This window comes from Hypomesus nipponensis, chromosome 5 (assembly GCF_054491055.1).
Source record: "Hypomesus nipponensis isolate SF chromosome 5, ASM5449105v1, whole genome shotgun sequence".
Taxonomy (NCBI): domain Eukaryota; kingdom Metazoa; phylum Chordata; class Actinopteri; order Osmeriformes; family Osmeridae; genus Hypomesus; species Hypomesus nipponensis.
The window spans coordinates 7,951,028-7,971,523 of record NC_140365.1 but is presented as its reverse complement, the minus strand read 5'-3'; the positions used below and the strand labels follow the sequence as shown (position 1 = coordinate 7,971,523).

The window sequence follows — 20,496 nt, the reverse complement described above, 5'->3', positions numbered from 1 at the left end:
GCATGAGCGGTGGTGCGGGTGATGGTGGCTTGGGCCGATGGGCACTGGCTGCTTCTGGGCTCTCTGGTCATATTTATTTACCGAGGGATGATAACAAAGTGGGCCGGTGGTTTGGCTCGTGGACATGGAGAGTGCAGTGAAGGGCCTCGAGTCTAGGCCAGGGGTTTGGTCATGCTGCAGGGAGGTTTGGTGGTTTGACTGGTTTGTTTGAAAGTGTTCTTTGTTAAAAAGCAAGAGCTTTGTCTCAACACACACAGAACAGAATCCTACCCGAGTCATGAATACACCAAACCCAGTCATCAAAGACACACACACACACTCTCATCACTTGAATTGGGATGAATAGAACACGGGATAATTAGTTGGTGTTTCCTCTTCATTAATCAGTCAGGTCTGGTCTGCACATGCTCAGTGTCTGCACAACGCTCATCAACTAAGATTGGAGCCAAATTGAGCTGCTCAATATGCAATTATTACATGATGAGAGGGGAAAAAAATCCCAAATGCCACGCTACACAATGTGGAGTCCCCATAGAGATATGGAAACGTGTATGTGTGTGTGTGTGTGTGTTTGTCTGTGAATCCTACACAGACAAAGCCCAGGTCTGAGACAGGATAATCAGACCTGCAGATGGCTGTGCCCTCATCAGGAGGCTGTTACATATTCATTGCCCTCCGTGTAGCAACAGGCCAGGCGTGGAGAGGACAAGCAGGATCGCATGCACGTCCCCCCGTCCCGTCCCCCGTCCCCCCCCCTGCTCCGGAGTTGTGCCTCCTTGACAAACCGACTGCTCCCCTCTTGTGCTTGGTGGGAATCCACTGCGGCGGGGGAAACGCGGCGGGGAAGCTCCAAATAGCCGGCGCTAACGCTAATTAGCACTCTCGTCCAGGAGTTGTATGGCTATCATCATTACATGCTCCTCAGTGCTCCCGAGGGCTAGCATTAGGGCGAAGAGACACAGGGCTTTCGTCCAGCACTTGCCTCATCGCGGGGCTTTTGTTGGTTGTTAGTTTTTACGGTGAGCCTAAATATAGGCCTGTGTGTCTGTGGGGTTGGTGGAGTGTGTGGGGGGGGGGGGAGGGGGGGAGGTTGTTGGTAGGTTACAGAGCCATCAGCTCTGAGGCCTGGAGGATGGAGAAACAGAGTGGGCTGAGGGTTGGGGAGGGAATCCAGGGCTGAGGAGAGAAGGTTCTGGAGACATGGAGGCTCTACAGATGCTTCTGTCAGCTTCAGTCATCACCCAGGAACAGTCTCATTAAAAGACTGTCCATCAAAGCCCACGCTCATACAAAAAAAAGAAGCCAGCCCTAGAGGATGAGGGGAGGGAAAATGGGGGGAGGGGGGGCGTAGATAGGGAGGGTGTTAGAGTTTTAAATGGCACCGTTGCTTAGGGATTAATCCGTTGATAGATTGGACCCTGAAGGGTGTGAGCCAGTCACTGTTTTGTTCCCATAAACTCTATAAAAAAAAAGATAAAAAATTATCATGCTGGTCGTCCACAAGGGGACCCTGTCTGTGTTTGTGTATGCTACTGATAGCTGTGTGTGTGTACGTGTATCTGCGTGTATATGTGTCTGCGTGTGTGTACATGATGTAGGTGTGACGTGGGGCCGCGCGTGTTTTGGTGTGCGTGTGCGGGCGGCACGTGTGTTTGTGTGCAGGTCGACATGCTTGCCGCCTGTGTGTGTGCTACACGTATGTGTGCATGCCTGTATGTGTGTGTGTGTGTGTGTGTGAGAGGCAGTATTCCAGACAGAGGGCTCGGTAATGGAGGTGTATTGCTGCTTGTCTCCTGAGAGAGTCTCACCCCTCCTCCAGGACGTGGGTCCATGCATGCAGGACCCCACACAGTCAGGAGGGAGAGCGTTTCAGCTCAACATTACGGGTCAGAGTTCCCCTCCTGGTTTCTGTCTGCTGTTTTCTCACGTCTCTCTTTCCACAGGCCCTAATTTAGGGTTCTCTTCTTGTGTGTGTGTGTGTGTGTGTGTGTGTGTGTGTGTGTATTTATCGGTAAAAGGCCACTGTGGACCATCCAGAGTATCTGTCAGACACTTTAGCTGTAGAAGGGCATCCTTTGACCCCCCAGCACTCGAAAACATCAGTGATTTATTCATCTGTCTCACCGTATGGTCCTTTAAGGGCCAGTGGCTGAGACCATTAGCTGGTGTGTGGGCTGGTGCATGTGCCAATATGAGCATGTGAATGCAATGTGATGGGTCTGCAACTCTTTTCCAGTCAGGTGAGTTTGTCTGCGTGTGTCTGTGCGTGTATCGGTGTGTTTGTGTGTGTGTGTGTGTGTGTCTGTGCGTGTGTGTGTGCTGTGTGCCTCAGCCGGGCTCCTCCTTTAAGACCTGCACTGCTCTCTGGGAGATAACAGCTCCATTTAGGCTGGCCTGCCGCTCACGGCTGATAGCTCCTAATAGCAGCTCCCTTGGTAGTTAACCACAGAGCACATCCAGCCAACCAGCCAGCCCAGAGCAGGGGCCAGAACAGAGGCTAGCCCGGACAGGGGTCATCCAGAGAACAGCTGGCCACACTTAGACCTCAAATACAACACAACAAACGATGAACACCGGCCAATTTGAGCCAGGCACGACCTGGAGTGTTGACATTGAACGCTGGTTAAACGGCGTGTGTTTGTTCCTCTCCCGGCTAACCCCCCCCTCCCCCCCCCGCCCCTCCTCTTCACCTCACCTCTCTGACCTCCATCTCCCTGGGAAGACACTGTACCCCTCCTCCTCTCTTTGCACCAATCATCAAACAGAACCAATCTGACCGAGGCAGGGATGGGGAATTCATCCTCAGTAGAGACACATAGAAGCCACACGGCCCTGCCTGTGCACAGCCGGCATCCTGACCATACCTCCTCTGATCCTACGTGAAGCACAGCGGCCCATCTCATTCCGCGTCAGTCAGAACTCTTCACCTCTCCCTCTGAAGCTTTGGGAGAGAGAGAGAGAGAGAGAGAGAGAGAGAGAGAGAGAGGGAGGCATTGGTTCGGTCAGGACGAGCCGACCCGCTCTCTCAGCCTGTCAGGGTGGACGTGATAGACGTGCACACAGGCAAATGTATCCTTCAACACATTCACATAGATCACCGTGACACAGGGTCAGAGTTCAGGGGTCGCTCCATTGTTGTTGGCCAGTGTGGGAGAGGGTAAGCATACAGTCCCTGGTTACCCAGAGGTTGCATCCAAGGGGAAGGGGGTGGGGGTCGAGGGGTCAAAGGTGACGGCTTCACACACAAGCTGATGTGTGTGAGAACCACCTGATCAGAGCTGACCCACACCCCCCAACCACACAAACACACACACTCTGGGTCCTGCTTTCATCTGTGGCAGGGTAACCAGGGCAATGGGCTGTTCAATTTTCATTCCATCTTCAATAGCCTTCCTTGTCCCCTTGTCATTTTCTCCATTTAGAAAGCACAGGACAAAAGAATGGGCACCGATCCAACACACGGATGTATCAAGGAAAGGAGATGAGGGAAGGAGACCGTGTCTTGGTCTTTGTTTCAGAGGGCCTCATTAGAAGAACAGGGAAGCGGCAAAAAATGGCCGGGATATCTCCTTAGCTTGTTAAAAAAAAAAAAAATCCCCTTAGCCTGCCGACATCACACGCTCAGACAGCACTCGCTCGTTCCACCCCACGGCATGCTGGGGGGAAGGGGGGGGGGGGAGACGGTGGGGTTGAAGGAGGAGGAGGGCCCTTTCATGTGGGGACTCGAGCCGGTGACTTGACGCCGCGGCAAAAGTTCTGATCGACCTGTTTGGCCAATGGAAGCCAGTAGTGGAGAAGAGGGGGTGGGGGAGGAGGGAGAGGGGGGGGAGGAGTAGGGGGGTCCCTGGAGACTCCATTAGCGTGGGCAGCCCTTTAAGTGCTGTCATTAGGCAGGTGTGTGTGTGGTGTGTGTGTGTGTATCACTGCGTCAACATGCTCATCAGCACCGAGCACCACCGAATCCACCAGCAAGGGCAGGATGGAAGGCTCATCAAAGCCAGATTGCTTCTCTTGTTCCCTCTCAGCACTGTCCAACCAGGAACATGAAGAGCAGGATTGGATGGGAGGGAGGGAAGGAGGCAGGAGAAGGTAAAGGAGAAGAGGCGGAAGGGGAGGAAAGGATCGAAAAAGAGAAAGGAGGGGGAAGGAGAAGATGGGGCTAGGGGAGTGGAGGAAAGAGGAGTGGAGGGTAAAGAGAGAATTTGAGGATGACAATTTGTTTATCGGATAGGTGAAGCCTGACATCAGTGGTCATTTGCTTCAAAAGAGTTTGGTCTGATCCAAGAGATCAAGTGATAAAGGGATCAGAAAGGAGTGTGGGTCCACATTTGGGGACCCAATGAGCAGTGCAGGAGGGGTGACAGAGGAACCCCGGATGCTCCCGATTGGTTAAACCCGGCCGGGTGGGGAACGGCATCATTCTCCGTGGATCTAAACAAAAGTCTGTGTTGTCTGTCTTGCCACGTCCTGTGTATGTAAACACATCTGAACAATGGGCTTGTTTCAGTCTCTCACCCCGCTGAGTTCTCCAGTGTTGGAAATGTGACAAAGCCAACCACACACATACACAAACACACACCTTAACAGACACACATGCTCATACTCAAACCCACATACACACGCACACTCTCGCACACACATCAGAAGTATAAGGCTTGTTTTCTCTTTTGGAAACCCAGAACAAAGGATCATGCTCTACTTTTGTCGACAGGATACACTGAGGCAGGAATGGGAAGAGATAAAGCACTCTGGTTTGCACAGATGTCTGTAGGATCACACACACACACACACACACACTAGTTTATGTAAAGAGGCTACTCAGATCCCTGGAGGGCTTTAGAGCCCTCTTCCAGAACATAACAGAGGAAACATCAAATATTCTGTCAAATCCCCTCCTCTTTAGTTTCCATAGTGGTGTGTGGTGTGTGTGTGTGACCCCATCAAATGACCAACACCACCACATACTGTCTGTTTCCTCACCTGTACATCACACACGCACACACACACACAACATGCTGTAGTTAGGCTGTCAGGGGTTGTCAAAGATGTTATTTGCAATCCAGTATGGACCCCTCTGCTCCTCCTCAATCCCTCCAGCCCCCCCCGCCTCTCTTAAGCCCCCATAGTCATCCTTCAGCTTATCTTCAGTCTACCTCCAGCCCCCCACCCTCAATCTCTCTCTAGTCCCCCTATCCTCCCTGCAAGCCCCCCAGACCCTCCTCCAGCCTCCCTTCACCCCCATTCTCCACCCAGCCCCCCTAGCCACCCCCTCAGCATCCCTCCAGCCTCCCTTCACCCCCTTTTTCCACCCAGCCCCCCCAGGTCCACCAGTTAGGTGAGGGCTGAAGGTAATGGTTTTCATTTCTCTTTAATGCCAGCAGGTCAGGAGTCACTGCAGGTCCCAGCTTCATTACAGAAGCACAGCAGGGACCCCTGTCTCTTGGAGGAATTCATTACACTGCCCCCAGCACCTCCCACACACACAGACTTACTAAAATCACACGCACACACATTAGCCACATACTATCACACACACTTCCTACTACGAGTGCACGCACACACTGATATCACAGACACCCACGAGCGACATACCGTCACACACACATGCTAGCGACATACCAGCACACACGCACGCACGCACACACGCACACCATGTCTACATTCACACGCATGCAGAGGAGATAGAAAAGGAGACATGCTGAGGCATTCGGGAGATCCAGACACACTCAAGTGCGTGTGTACAAACAGGCGTGCGCACCTGCACACGCCCAAACACACGAAGCCTCGCAGACTGATTAATGGGCGCTCACACCTAGTTACTGCGCCCAGGAGCCTCTCCTGTTCCTCCTCCTTTGTCTCCATGTGGCGGAGAGAGGAGCCAATAGGAAGCAGCTGCTTTGTTCTACAGACACATCTTTCTCACACAGCCTTGACAGAAACCCACTGATTCAGAGAGCCACTGCTGAAAGTGCTTTACAAAACAGTGTTGAATAGTCAAGGTTGTGTACACCAGGCCCGTACAAACAGAGAGAGGAGGGTGGAATTTGTCTGCGCCATCCGCATGATCTATGCTCATGTTTAAGAAACGCACGGCACACATGTCTGTGTGGTGTGGTTGTGAGCGTGAGGCACCGTGAGTTTGATTGTGAAGAGCTGGAATCAGCCTGCGGCCTTTCGTGTCCGTGTGTGTGTGTGTGTGTGTGTGTGTGTCTGTGTGTGTGGGAATGTGTCTGTGTGTGTCTACTTTGGAGCAGGAAGACGAGGCCATGTCCTCTTCCTAGCTGTCATGGTAACATTCTCTACTTCTCTAGTCCACAGCAAGCCCAGAAGACAGGCAGCACCAGAGTTTAACCTCAGGACATGGCAATACACACACACCAGCGCGCGCACACAAACACACACACGCTAAAAGCTGGAGGCTCAGTCACCCATACCCTGGCACTGTGCGTCAACTGACTGTGTAAAATGTTACCATTGTTTGGACAGACCATGCACCAGGTATACACAACCTCATATTTTCAAAAAGGCTGTTCATACAAACCATTCATGTCCCATATAGTTCATATGACATACTTTGTTCCCTGGTACGTTAATTCAGTCAAAAAGACGCGGTGGATGGATCGGTTGACTGATTCGTTTAGCTTAAGGGTGCATCAGCCTATCTGGAACATTGGGGTAAACCTTTGTGTGTTTTCTGCCACGCCACGGACAGTCAAGGACAACCAATTTGTCTGACATGTAAATTAATTTTTGACATTAAAACATGGATGGAGATATGGAAATGAAAGTAATTAAGATGATAGATTGGATGCAGCCCACAGATTCAGGTGTCTTCCATATTCCACTTGCATTTTTAGAACCAGGGCACTAACAATGCTGACGTGCTCAGAAATACAAGAGGGGGATTCTGGTCATAACTAGCGCTCTAATTCATTTATGTTTCGTTATTTTTGATGTTGTTAATGCATGAAGATATAGCACAGGGTTCTTCACGGACTGACTAACATGGATTCTAGTTGTTACAGAACCCAGTGATGTTTAAGACCCAGTGGCGTCAAGGATTCTGGCACAATTCAATAACATGTCATGGAAGCTTGCCATTATAGTCAGTAGACATTGCAACAATATAGTGTAGATAGTTCAAGTATTGATGTACAGTATTTTTGTATAAAAAAAACAGCTTGAGAAGTGAAAGAGCTGTTCCTTTTTTTAATCTTTCATTATTTTTCAATCGTATTCTAATCACACCTTTTTTTTCTGATTGACCACTCATGTTGTGCCTTCCAAGCTATGGCCACTCTTGAAAAACCAGGCAGTAACCAGGGCAATCATAGCCCTTGTAATCTCCCCTCTAAATTCATTTTCCTTTCCTCATCTCTTTTCCTCTTCCTAACTCTTCCTCTCCTCTCGGCTTCCCACCAAGGGCAGCAGGCTTTTATTATTTAACAGAGAGAAACGTTCCATAGAATCGCCTGTGCGATCACCTTGCTCAAATCCAGTCCACATAGGTTCAGACAGGTAATTCTAGCTTCGTTTAAAAACAGGTTTTATCCTTTCAAGGCACGCTCTCCTTGTCTATGTCCTGCTGTAGCTTAAAAAGCAGGTTGAACTAGCTAAGAATTTGATTTGGTCCTTTTTTGGGGGGGGGTGGGGGGGGAATTGAAGCAACTATTGTCCAGTGGCGATTGCAGAATAGAAATCCTGTTACAACCTTACCTCTTTTTTTCCTTCTCCTTCTCCCGCTCTCTCTCTATCTCTTTCTCAGCTACATTGTTTTTAATCATGTCAGTGCTGTATTATTGCTTTAGCTATGTTCCTTGTGACTGAAAGAGGTCAGACAATTACTGTCCTCCATCCACACTCCATCTTTCTCTCTCTCTCTCTCTCTCTCTCTCTCTCTCTCTCTATTTCTCTCTGTACTTATTTCTCACTCGTTCTTTCTCTCGGTCTCCACAGTCTTTATTTTCTTTCCCCTCAAACCTCTCATTGGTTTTGTCTCTTTGTAGTTTGTGGTCTGTAGGATATTGACGTCTGTCCGGGTGCCCGCTAGCACGCTGACTATGTTTACTCTGTCTGAGAGCACTCTTCCTGCTATGGGTTTTCCAGTAAGTAGCCTTGGCCAGAACCTTCTCCTCACTGGAGAGACACAATATGCCTCTCCGATTTTCCCATGTAGCAGAAAACATTCACAAGGAGCTACTTTGTTTTTGGTTGCTGCCGAGTTGCGAGATTTCACCTAGCCAAACAGTTTCAAGGAACTGAGGTGATTCTAGAAAAAACCATTAGCATAATTTCCCAGAGGCACAGTGAGCTTAATTATCAACACGGCTCATGCAGACTGCCTCGCAGCTCATCACGTTAAGAGCCCGTCCCTGCTGTTCCCCTGCTCTGCTCCAGTCCCAGCTGACTACCTGGAACACGTTCAGTCCAGGAAAACGAAAAGGACAAACTTCACCAAAGGTTCCCAAACTACATCTCCCAGGGCACACTGGTGGTGTGTGTGGAGCAGTGAGGAACAGCAGACAGCCGTAAATGTACAGTAGTTGTAAACGCAGGAGAAAGACAACGATGATTTAGTGAGTCAGCCACTTTAACTACACGTCCATAATTCCTCCAGAAGCCGAGACGCTGAGTAACATCCCTATGACATAGACATACTGTGCATCCATCTACAGCAGGACATACCCATATTTACCTTATGTATTACTTTGACAACATCTAAACACACAAATGTCATTTTCTGCCTTTATCACCACGTCTTGTTGAGAGAAAGAGCCTGTTGGTGTTTTCCCGGAGGGCCGTTGGCCTCCGGTGTCTTGGTAATTCCATGCACGGTCAGGCAGTGTAATGGTGGCGTGTGGCTGCCTCTCTCCTCCATCTCTGCCTCTCCTCTCGTCTAGACCGGGGCAGGAGGAGGTCGTCCATAGCTATCACCGTCTGCCTGGTGAGGGAAATGGAAATGCACGACGTGGTCAGCCAATGAAAAGCAATTTTCAAGGGACACCCGTATCCACCCGGCCATCCTCCTCTGCTTTCATTATAAAGGTTTATGGCAGGAAATGATAGGAAATGACTTGACTGGAACACACACGCGCATGCACACACACACACACACACTTGCAATAACACTTACTGATTCAACAACATACACTAAGGCACAAATGTCCTGTGTGCCTTTCTCATTGCAGAGATGTGTATTTTTACACCAGAATCTTTTTCTTTCACATATCCAATCATTTTGCTTCCCAATGACAGCTGCAGTTGTGGTAATGATCATGGAGATGCATTCATCTCTGGCCCAGACAGGATCAAGCCACCTGTCCTGTTGTGTATGCACAGCATCTGTTAATCAAAGCAGAGGGGAAAGGTAGACAACAAGACATGAGGAGGAAGGAAAACACCCTTAGAAGAACAGTTTTGATGTATGGCCATGAGCCTGCTACTGTAATTAAACAATATTTCTTGGTATTTCCAGGGCCTACAGCATATGGTTCATTTAGCTGTGTTTCAACACTGACAAACCACGCTGGCTACACAAACAAATGAGTGTGCGGTTTTGGCAAATCAAGATTTATTAGACATTCCCCCCATACACAAACGTTTGCTTCAAAATATTTGCACAGAGAGAGACACCGTATACACTCATTCATGGAGTAAAATCACACGACATTTGTGTTCACAAGAGAACAATTCACAAGTCCTGTGTACTCTTTCAAACTGCACAGGGGCAGATAGATATCACCAGATGGATATCACAAAAAGCTATATGCCAGGAGTCGAAGACCAAAAAACCAGTGGGTGAGATTTTGGGGCTGGCATCTGAACCTGGTGTGACTGACCAGCGATCCACATCCTCTGGACTGGCGCTGGTTAGGGACTGTCAGAGACTGGGACAGACTGGGACAGACCGGTCTGGAGGTCAAAAGAAGAGATGGTCCTAACCTTCTTCCTCTGTGAAAATGATGATTTACCCAAGATATGTTTATGCTTGAACAGTGATAAACAGTAACCCTGCCTTCCATGACCCTGAAGACTTAAAGCCCTCCTGTGGCTCCTCTTACTTTCTCTCACCTACTGTGTGACCTTAACACTGTTTGGAAAGGGGGATAGTTGCTACTTCTGTACATAGTCCTAGCCCCGGCACAGACCCAGCAGTCTGCCATAGCCAGGTGGCTAGGTCTAAGCATTGGGTGACAGTAATGATGGAATGGGATGGCGTGGTTAACAGATGGAGCTAGAGGGAACAGGACAGGCTGATTACACACGACCACGGGTCCGACCAGAGATTAGACTGGCCCCACACAGAGAGCCGTCAATCTCTAACTCAATCACACGGGTAACTTTCTTCAGCGCTAACTCTAACTGAGTTATGGCAGTCAGCGTTTGGAGGTAATAAAGTTTGATCCGAAGCAGGAGTCTTGGCGTTTGTAATGAATGGGCCTCCAGGCTCTCAGGGAGAGCTGTAATCATGGCGTTCCATGGTCAAGGGGATGGCCAAGTCTCCACAGCCAGGGCTGCACCCCTCCACTGCCCTGCCACATAAACCTCCAGCTATAAGATTACTGTAGTCCATTGGCATACTGCAAACCACATAAGGTCATCTGCTCTAATGCTATGATCTCATCAAGGTGATTTGCGAAGCAGCAAGCCTTGCACAATATTAGGTTAAAACAGCGCAATCAACATGGACACTATTGGCAGATCGGAGATAATGATTCATACAATCTTCCTCAATCTTATTGGGTTAGCCTCTGCCAGGGCGGTGCGGTGTGTGTAAATGTGTGTGTGTGAGTGTGGTGTGTGTGTGTGTGTGTGTGAGCGTGGTGTGTGTGTGTGTGTGTGTGTGTGGTGTGTGTGTTTCTATAGGGCTGCAGTGGTGCCTGGCAGCTAGTTAATGCACTGTCACGCATGGAGGCTATCTCATCACACACCTCGCACTAGGGACAGGCCATGGGCCAACAGGTTCACCTGCAAACCTTTAGAGAAGCGTATTGAATCTTCTTTCTCCCCCCGGCTGCTGTGTCTCCCAGTATCATGCCATCTGGGGCACGCCGGTTTATCCAGAAAGGTGAGCAGAGGAGGGGTGATAGAAAAGAGAAAGTCTGACTGTGACAGTCACACTGAGCTTTGGCAGCCACTTCTCCCCCTTCAGCCCTGCCCTCCTCTCTACCTCTGCTTCGGAATCCCTCCTCTACTGTGAGGCAAAATACTCTTTCTCCCTATGTCTCTATTTCTCGCTCTCTTTCCGCCCCACTGATTCCTGTTAGTTTTCGACGCCTGGCTATAAACGCTGTAATGATCCAATACAGGGGCCCAGCTGGGCCTCTTGTAAAAAAAAAAAAGAAAAAAGAAGAAGCCTCACACACGGACCTTGAGACCCTTCTCGACTCTGCGCCATTTGTCAACACATGGCCGGTTCAGACTGAGTGGACTTTGAAATCAGCCCGGGTGCATCAACACAAACGTTCGTTCACAGGCAATTAACCCAACCGCCCAAATCCACAAACAGTTTTCCAGGCTTCAAGGGCGGAAGCTGTCAGTTCTAAAGCCACGGAGCTACAACGAATGTGATCGTCTCAACGCAGATGAGGGAAACTCATAGAATATGCTCAAACGGCATATGTTGCTGAATATAGGGGGCATACTGCATGTCTGCTGGTGATTTCACATGGTTAGCTTCATGTTAACTGGGCTGTTATTATTTCTCTCGACGGCAGGGAAGAAGCAACAACTGGAACGGGGTTGCGGAGACGTGTCTTCATTTTTCTCCGTTAGCCCCATCCTTTATTCATGTCTTGTGTCAGGCCGAAGGGGAGAACGCAAGCGGGCTGTGCATGTCACTGTCTGCACATGGTCATTCCTCACCCCACCCCCCCCACCTCTCCTGTGGAGTTTCATCAGGATTCACAGAGAATGGGTTAAATCTGACGCAGAGAAGAGCCAAGCTCCTGAGCAATTTTTCGCAACTCAAAAGAGTAGCCCACCTCAACCCCAAGGCATCGTATTCTTCTTTGTGACGTGTGTGTGTGTGTGTGTATTGAAATTTGAATTCGCTCTGGGGACACTTACTTTAGGCTGAGCTAGACCTTCACCATAGACGAATGTAACAATCTCTTTCTGTCTCTTTCATTCTTCTACCTGATGGACTCTCTGCTCAGCAGTCTCTGCTGATTAGAGGTGTATAATCACACTCTCCACACCTCTATTATCCTTCCACTGATCCCCCATAATGCATTGTGTTGAAGAGGCAGCTGAAGCCTACTAAACTGTAGCTAATGGGAGGTAGGAAGGAAATGGTTGAGGCGCTTTTTACTGCCCTGGAGCTATTGTGCAGACAGCTCTTTAAACCTGCTGTAATTGCATTTTAACTGCACTTCCACATGGCTAACTGCCTTTATTAGTGCTGTACCTGCCGCCCAAGTGTGTCTCGAAGAAACCCTCCACCCCATCCTGAATGTCTGAGTTGACCAGCCGGAGAATCGCCTCTGTTGCTTTAGATAGTGCCTACTGCTTCCCCATTGTGTGGCAATTTATAGTTAGTAAATCAGCCCAATGGATGTTTGTGGCTCATTAGCCCCCGCCAATCTGACATTGTGTTTGTTTGTAGCATTAGTTGTGGCCACTGGGACATTGCCTGAACGCTAACTTATCAGTCCTATAATATCCTCCAATATCCCTCACCAACAGAATAGCGACAGTTTGCCCTTATTTTTAAATATTTTTTTATAAGACCTCCATTATCTCAATAAAACATGGGATATTCCGTTTGCTCTATCAGATGAGAGGAGTCTGCTTCTCGGGATGCTGGGGTAATGAATGCTGCGAGGTTACCATGAGCAGTTTCACTGCAGGCCATCATCTTGTCATCTGTCACCACAGCATCCGTCCCCATAGGATTAGCCTGCCTTAGACGCCTCTGTATTCATGAGACCGGCTTTAGCCAAGCGCGTCCACAGTACTCCTCTAGCTCACAAACTATTTTCACCTTTTACTGTACTCAAGGTTGAAGGGGGGAAACAGCCTATACAAACACATGACATCTTTAACAGCGCCATAGCATCTCAACGTGTTTTGGGAGTTTGAATCTTAATGAGGTTGTAGATGTGGTGTCCCTGCAGACTTCTGTGTGTTTTCCAGTTGCCATTAACAGAGCTATTCAGCCCACAGAGATCCTATCGACCTGAAGCACAGTACTTATCTGATTTTGACAACAGTTACCCCTGTGTACCCACTGGCCCTGCCTCTGTTGATGAAACCCAGTGCTCACTGCTCTCCTGCCAGTCGTCCACGGGCCGCGCGCCGGCCTTGATTTACTTCCTGCATTGATTATTTGGCATTTTCTGTTGTGTTCCCCCGACTCATCCATTTGGGTTGTGGCTAAGGCTGTCTGTGTGAATCTGGTTGGCACAGCAACACGTGAGAGCAGGGACTTGGAAGAACCCCCCCCCCCCCCCCCTTTCCCTGCCTTGTGTCTTTGTGCCCCTACCACAAAAACAATGATAGTTTGATAGAGAAGGCCATTAAAGTGTCATTAGTGCATGCATTGTGGAGCCAGTCCCCCTCAAATGAATACCGTTCATTCCGAGAGAAGGAGGAAGAGAAAGAGCCGGAGCCTTGGAGAGGTGATTCTAACACACGCAGTTTATCCATCCACTCTGACCGTCCCCTCTGTCCCCTCCTTTCTTTCTGTCACTCTCCCTGAGTGCGCCCGAGCCGTCGTTCCCAAGTCATTCCAACGCGATGAGAAAGCTGAGGAATTTCGTCCGGAGACTAACCATTATGCACGTGCAGTGTTACAGCAGGAAACCCTACGTACATCATTTTACTGATGTACGTATGTGACTATTACGTTCCATCCGCCAATGAACTCCGTCCTCGATCGTCCAATGAACTCTTTGAGTGTGCTATATAGACACTGCCCAACCGCTCACCTCCGAAACCTATACTTCACATTTCCATTTTTGTGCGGAAGACGTCCAACTGAAACCTAAGCTGTGTATTTCTCCTCAACATGAGTGAGAGCAGTAATGATACACTGCAGTCGATAGCCGCTTGGCTGTGCTGCCTGGCAGACTTGACTCAATTTGTAAAAGTGAGCCACTGGCTAGCTGCACGGCCACTGACGATGTGATACTGTCTGGGAAAGCTGATCGCCTCTGAAGCACCCTTTTTTCTCGTGGTCGTCAGTTTGGGATGAGAAGTGCTAATGGATTTTTGGAGGCATGATTCACTGTGCATTAGTAGGACCTGTCAATCAAGGGCCATCAAGTGCTCCTTTTTAATACACAAAAAGCCTCTTTCTGTCCATCACCGCCTAACTTGTGACACTATCTGGGTAGTGATTTATTTTCCGACAAATAGGAAGTCAAGACTAAATTTGGTATTCAGGCTGCGACTGGAGATAGCCCCAGAAGCATGTCTTTGGAGTAATGCTTCGGAACGCCGCGTTATAAAACTTGCACTGCCCTCAAGTGGCTTTATGTGAACACAACCAGGAAAATTCTGGATTCTGGCAGCAGTCAGCGCCACTAAACATACACATACTCATGATTGGCTGACCATTATCAACAAAGAGACGACTTCTACTATGTTTCTCAGTAGTAAACCCTCCTCTCTTTCCCTCAGTGTTCATCATGGGCTCTGGACTGCTGGTGTATCCTTTCGGCCTCAACTCCTCCTTGGTGCGGTCCTTCTGCGGGAACTCGGGCATCTACGATGCCGGGGAGTGCCAGATCGGATGGGGCTACATGCTGGCCATCGTGGGCGTCATGCTCACCCTGTTCCTGCCCTTCTTCGCCAAATATGCCCCCAAGGAGCAGCTGTCTCCTACCCCCCTGCCCACTCTCTTATAGTGCAACACCAGACCCCTTGGTACTAAAGTGGACTTCACCACTGTTCCCTCTCTTTTTGCCCCTGTATGATGTCATGAACTGATCCCTGCTTTTCTATTGGATGCCCTTTGGAAAGCCCCTGTAGATTTGTTTGTATTACCTGAGTATGAACAACTTGGCCGACTTTAATGCGCCATCTTTCTCTTAAAGAACCCTCTCTGACTGGCTAAATTGGATGAAAACTTTTTCTTATTATAACGTCAAACGTTTAAAAAACTCCATATTGTTTCCTGTATGTCATTTAATTCAAATAACAAGGTCATCCTCATGTGAACTTTTTCCAGTTTAGATTTAGCAACTAAAACAAAAATGTTCACGCAAGGACTGACAGCAACAACCAGTGATTCAACCAGAGGCTCCAGTGCATCAACACACATCCTCGCAGTGCAGTTAGCGAGAATTCAAAAGACACAGGGATGATTTAGGATTATACCAATGTTCTGAGTCTGTGTCAATATTATCCTACTGTCGGAGTATATCAACACACATCCTCGCAGTGCAGTTAGCAAGAATTCAAAAGACACAGGGATGAATTAGGATTATACCAATGTTCTGAGTCTGTGTCAATAGTATACTGTCGGAGTGGTTGTCAAGAAAAACATTCTGTGGTGGTCAGTTGTTTGCATGAAATAAGTGGGACGAGGAGAATCTTCTCAACTGGAGACGGAGGACGGCAGGAGACAAGCTGATGAGAGATTGCCATGTTCCTACATGCTCCCTTCAGTGGGTCGGTGTCTGCTTCAAGGACGTCACAGCAGCGTGCCCACGGATGTGTCCCGCGGTGCAGTGGAGAGCTTGAATTGTACATAATATGTTCTTGACCGACTGATATATTCCTTAGAGCCACAAATACCACTTTGGATATGAAGACACCAGAAGATGGACAAACGTTACTGTATACAATACAGTAATTCTGGTAGGCTTGAAGCTGGTTTATCAATGGATTCAAAGGACAGACCGTTTCTATCTCAGCAAAAAAAGAATGCTAACAACACCAGAGAAATGGTTGCTGACAGGTTTGTCAAGAACACTGTGTCACAGTCAATAGAGTTGGACCATAGATACAGCATTTGACCTGCCTTCATGACTCAATTGATATTTTGTCCTTTCTGCTTCATAAAATAATTGTCTCGAAGCAATGGGAGAATTTGCTGAAAATGTGATGTTTGGGTGATATTGCATTCTTGTGTCAACCAATTTCTTGTGTTAATATGATTGTCTTGTTAACCCAATTCTTCATTTGATTTTTCCAGTTTACATTACTCTAACATACATTAGACTATTTCAGGGCCTCATAAAATCAGGCATTAGACAAGGAGACAATACAGCACCATGCAATGCTAAATAAATTGGGTTTAGTTCAAAGTAAAAAGTTGATAACAATGACAAAATCTAATCTGACCATACCAACTTGTGCCTTTTCACATTAAACCAAGACTACAAAGTTTGCTTCAATACTAGTTTAAGATTGTTAAACTGTTACATCTTCTGAAAACTGTGGCTATTGATTCGTTTAGATTTGCTTATCTTTCCAGTGCATCGAACCTGTTCTTTTTCTTTTCTTTACTTTTTAAACTTGGTGTGTAACTTTTCTGTCTACTTCAGATTGGTCTTCTGTACATGGTATGAGCTCCTTGAACTTGCATTACATTCTGCAAGTTAAAGCCTGATGCGCATTAAAGGTAATACTGTCAGAAAGATGTACTTGTAATGAATTATGCCTCGACACGTTTGCCAATTCTCAAGAGGTAAATCATTTTAATCACGAAATTAAAAGGTTGTGACATGCAGTTAATGCATTAATTCTTGGCATCCCGACAAAGTGGGATAGAGGATTTGAGTGGCAGAGCTTGAGAGCTGTACAAATTGAACTTAGGCCATAGTTATCAGTGTTGAGTTGACACATTATCCTAGTAATGTGTGAAGCATGGCTAAAAATAATTACCTTCTGAGATAAGCTAATGGCTAAGTTTTATTCTTCCATCCCATTCCTCTTAAAGGACTTTATTCTTGTCATGTTCCAAGGGCAAGTAGTAGTATTCCTTCTCCACTATTCCGTGAAGTTAATGAATCTGGATGTTTCTTTCCAAACCATGTCTCTGTGTGTGTTATCCAGATGTTAGGCTGAATTACTTTTAAAATTGATAAAAGGTATCGCTAAAGGTAAAATGTCTAGCAATTGGAGATTATTGTCTTTATGTTGCCACGTAAAAAAAAAACAAGACAAAGGAAAGAAATGTTGGTATTGTATAGGACCTCATACTGTGCTTGATTGTGTGAATGACTGGGGCTAACTGACACTGACTTGCTCCCTAACATGTTGAACAATTGTGTGTCAAGTCTCAGCACTGGTGAAACTTTTGTAGAGTAGAAGTATTGGGTTTTCATTGTGACGTGTTGTAAATAAACTAATAACTGTTTGTCAGGTCACTTTCCATTCTAAACTCTTCCCATTTTTGAAAGATATATTTTGAGATATTACCTCATCGGTGTGTTTGTTTAACATGAAACTACCCTCTTAACAATGTTTGCTGTTGTGTGAATTTCCTTTGTAATAAAATGTTTCATAAATGAAGTTACTTTATGGTTTTGTTGTCAAAGTAACACAAGCACACCGTTTATTGTGAACATTCCCAATGCATGAAAGAGTTTAACATGAGAATAAGAAAAAGAAACATCAACTTTGAATCCTGTAAGCCGAAACAGCAAAATGAGAACGTTCCAGACACACACGCTCCTCATACAAACCACAGCCAGAGCCTCAAACAGAGCAATGACCCTGCTTTCCTCCAACACATCACAGTACTAACAACACTTCCTGACCTATCAGACTTCACTGAGAGACTTGACCAGCCCCCTCATCTCGGCGTCGGAAGCTCTCACCGCCTCCTGGGCGTTCCTCTGCTCCGAGGGCAGAGCGGCCCTGACGGACACGCAGGTGAGGACGTCCCTCCTGCTGTCGTAGTTCCCCACGCAGCGGTGCACCTGGCCCCGGATCAGCCTGGGCAGCTCCAGCTCCTGCCGGGGGGGGGAGGGGGACCGAGCACAGCTGGCTCAGCAGCTCACGCCTCCACCTGTACCACACAGCTTTCACCTGCTTCTCCTGGCTTGTCTTACTCACGTTCTCGTAGAAGACACACTGCAAGACCTCTTGGCCATCTCTCGCGAGGAAGTTCTTGGCGCCGTGGGATCCCAGCGTGACCGCGGAATCGAGAGTTGCTGAGGGGGGAGGGAGAGCGTGATGTGAGCCCGTCACACCAAGGTAAGGACAGTACGACACACGGGGCCACTATAATACAGGCTGGAGTGAAGCTTCCACAACTCACCGTAGATTTCAAACAGGGCAGGAGCTTTGTCCTTGAACTGGCTCCAGTGTCTCATCCCAGCTATGACAGCAGTCAGGATTCTTAGGGAGCTCTCAGCCACTGGTTTGACCCGAAATGCAGATGTCGTCTTCCCAAGATGGTAGAAATATTCAAAGCGGATACATTCCTTACATGTTGAGCTTTGATGACTGTATTTACCAACTTTCGTAGGAGTTAGAACACATTCCGCGTCTTGCTTTTTCCCCTCTCCATTACCTGAGTTTGAGCAGCAGGCTTGGTGTTGTACATGTTGTTATTGCCAGCAGGCTGTCCCAGTGGTCCAGTGCTGCTGGTGGTTTTGAACCTCCACGTGCTGTTCTGATGTTGAGGTGCAGGGGCGGGTCGGCTTGGTGGAGGGGGCGGGGCCTGATGAGGCTGAGGGGCTTGGCGTGGGTTGGCCTGCGTGTGTGCTGACGGCTGACCCCTGTGAGAGTAGCCCGTGGCGGGTGCAGGGAGGCTCTGTGCGTGGCCACCGCCGCGAGGGTTGGCGTGGCTGCTCTGCCTGGGGTTGCGGGGGACTTGAAAATCCTGCCTCGCTGTTGTGTTCTGCTGAGTGGTCTGTGAACTGAAGACACAAGGCCCATTTTGATCAAAGCCTGTTTGTGTTGTAATGTACAGTTGATCAATTCAACCTAATTGGACAATTGTCAACCTTAATGTTATTCCAGATTACATGCTGCGGTGAAATAATTACGATGTGTAAATAATGAAATACATACAAAGGTGCAGTTGCCTACCTGCTGTACCCTGTGTTGCCAGGTTTGTATGGATGAGGCAGGCGGGCAGAGCCTCTCCCCATAGGGCCAGGTGCAGGCCTGCTACAGTGGCCCTGGGAGAGCTGGTCAGGCTGGGGGTTATCTGGTCTGTTCCACTGACTATTCTGAATAGCAGGAGCAGGAGCTTGATTCTGGGCATGTCTCGTGTAACCTATTGAACAAGTGAAAACATGGTTAGGGGTTTAATGTGATGTGTTATATTTTGACTGTGCTGCCATCTAGTGGCTGAAACCATGATGATCGTACTTGTGTTTGATGAGGCAGGTCTCTGAGAGGGGGGCATGTATTCATTGCTGGGGAAGAATTCATTCTCTGTGGGATTAGATGTCAAGGGTAATCTGCTTCTTTTCTTGTGGTTAAACAGCGGCACGGAGAGACACCCTGTAGAAAAATGCTTGACAATGTACTAATCGCATCAAGCTGGATAGCAAAGTAAGCATTCATATATCAAATTAATTTAGGTAACGTAATTTAGCAGGTAAAGCCTAACAAAGCCGACAGCCTACAAACCTGCTGTGGGTCTGGTCTGGTTTTCATATCTTTTCATTGTCTCCAGTCAGTGTCTTCAGTCAGTCAATGAAATCTAATCAATAAATGAAACCAGTTGGGGTATTTACATTCTAGTACTACAACAGATAAGTATTCACTAATGAATAACATAGCTAGGTGACGTTAGCTATCAGTACAACAGGCCTATTCGTCCAACTTGCTTCTGTAGCTAGCCAACGTCTTAGCCTAGTCTAGTTACAGTACATGAGTAGCTCTAATTTTAGAAAGCAGACAAGTCACTAACTTTAAACACAGTTTGGTCTATCATAGTCATTTTAACCTTCTATTGAAACCCCCGTATACATTTATATGGGTACTTCCGTTCCACATTAGCTAGCTTGCTGCAAACTTGTAAATTTGATCAAGTGATGAGCGGGATCTGCTCTCTAACGCCCACGCGCCAAATAAATAGTAGGAAATGATTGCTGACGTACGGTGCTACACTCTGTATTTCGGAGTTAATCTGGAACCACCACCTGCAATATTTCATTTGTTTTAACTACTCCAATGTAAAGGTGTCAAGAAAGAGGCATCCAAGGCACATCAACATGCCCAGGGTCAATTAAATCCGGACAAAGGCTGCCCTTTACTACCATTGTGAACCATAAACTTACATTTAGAGAGACTGTCAAACCAGATCACACACTTTGGGTGTGTCTTTAAGAGCCAATTATGTTTGAAGTGTCAACTCTAATGACTAATTAGCAAAGTGTGCTACAGTATTTATAATTTTACTAAAGGCAGCATGACCAGTAACACCATTGAATCATACTGGCAGTATTGAAGAAGAAAGAGAGAGAGAGAGGGAGAGAGAGAGGGAGTGTGTGTTTGTGTGTGTGTGTGTGTGCGTGTGCGTGTGCGTGTGTGTGTGGGCAATGTGCCACAGAGCATCTAAAGGTCTCCTCAGTGAGTGAG

At 47.6% G+C, this 20,496-nt stretch overlaps 2 protein-coding genes across 4 annotated transcripts in view; one reads left to right on the top strand and one right to left on the bottom strand.

The window, feature by feature from the left end:
• Nucleotides 1-15,633, top strand: part of lhfpl7 (LHFPL tetraspan subfamily member 7) — a 67,423-nt gene extending 51,790 nt beyond the window's left edge. The window contains exon 3 of the mRNA XM_084697460.1: nt 14,626-15,633. Within this exon, the coding sequence (XP_084553586.1) occupies nt 14,626-14,852 (227 nt within the window). The 3' untranslated portion in view covers nt 14,853-15,633. The remainder of the gene's footprint in view (nt 1-14,625) is intronic.
• Nucleotides 15,634-17,464: 1,831 nt separating this feature from the next.
• On the bottom strand, nt 17,465-20,008 carry spata22 (spermatogenesis associated 22). 3 transcript variants are annotated; one of them, XM_084697458.1, is made up of 8 exons: nt 19,862-20,008; nt 19,543-19,615; nt 19,279-19,413; nt 18,994-19,183; nt 18,473-18,821; nt 18,218-18,344; nt 18,013-18,110; nt 17,465-17,909 (listed from the first exon to the last, which is right to left on the bottom strand). In XM_084697458.1, the coding sequence occupies exons 2-8, from the start codon at nt 19,577-19,579 to the stop codon at nt 17,718-17,720; spliced, it is 1,128 nt and encodes a 375-aa protein (XP_084553584.1). In that variant the 5' UTR covers nt 19,580-19,615; nt 19,862-20,008; the 3' UTR covers nt 17,465-17,717. The 3 variants fall into 3 exon arrangements, with proteins under 3 accessions (XP_084553584.1, XP_084553583.1, XP_084553585.1); XM_084697457.1 differs by having other exon boundaries at nt 19,826-19,984; XM_084697459.1 differs by having other exon boundaries at nt 19,885-19,981.
• Between the last annotated feature and the right edge of the window lie 488 nt (nt 20,009-20,496).

Coding starts and splice junctions, on each gene's coding strand:
- spata22 (XM_084697458.1), bottom strand. CDS start 19,579: ATGAAAAGATATGAAAACCAGACCAGACCCACAGCAG. Junction 19,414..19,542: donor CCAGACCAGACCCACAGCAG/GTTTGTAGGCTG, acceptor ATTTTTCTACAG/GGTGTCTCTCCGTGCCGCTG. Junction 18,822..18,993: donor GGCAACACAGGGTACAGCAG/GTAGGCAACTGC, acceptor TTGTGTCTTCAG/TTCACAGACCACTCAGCAGA.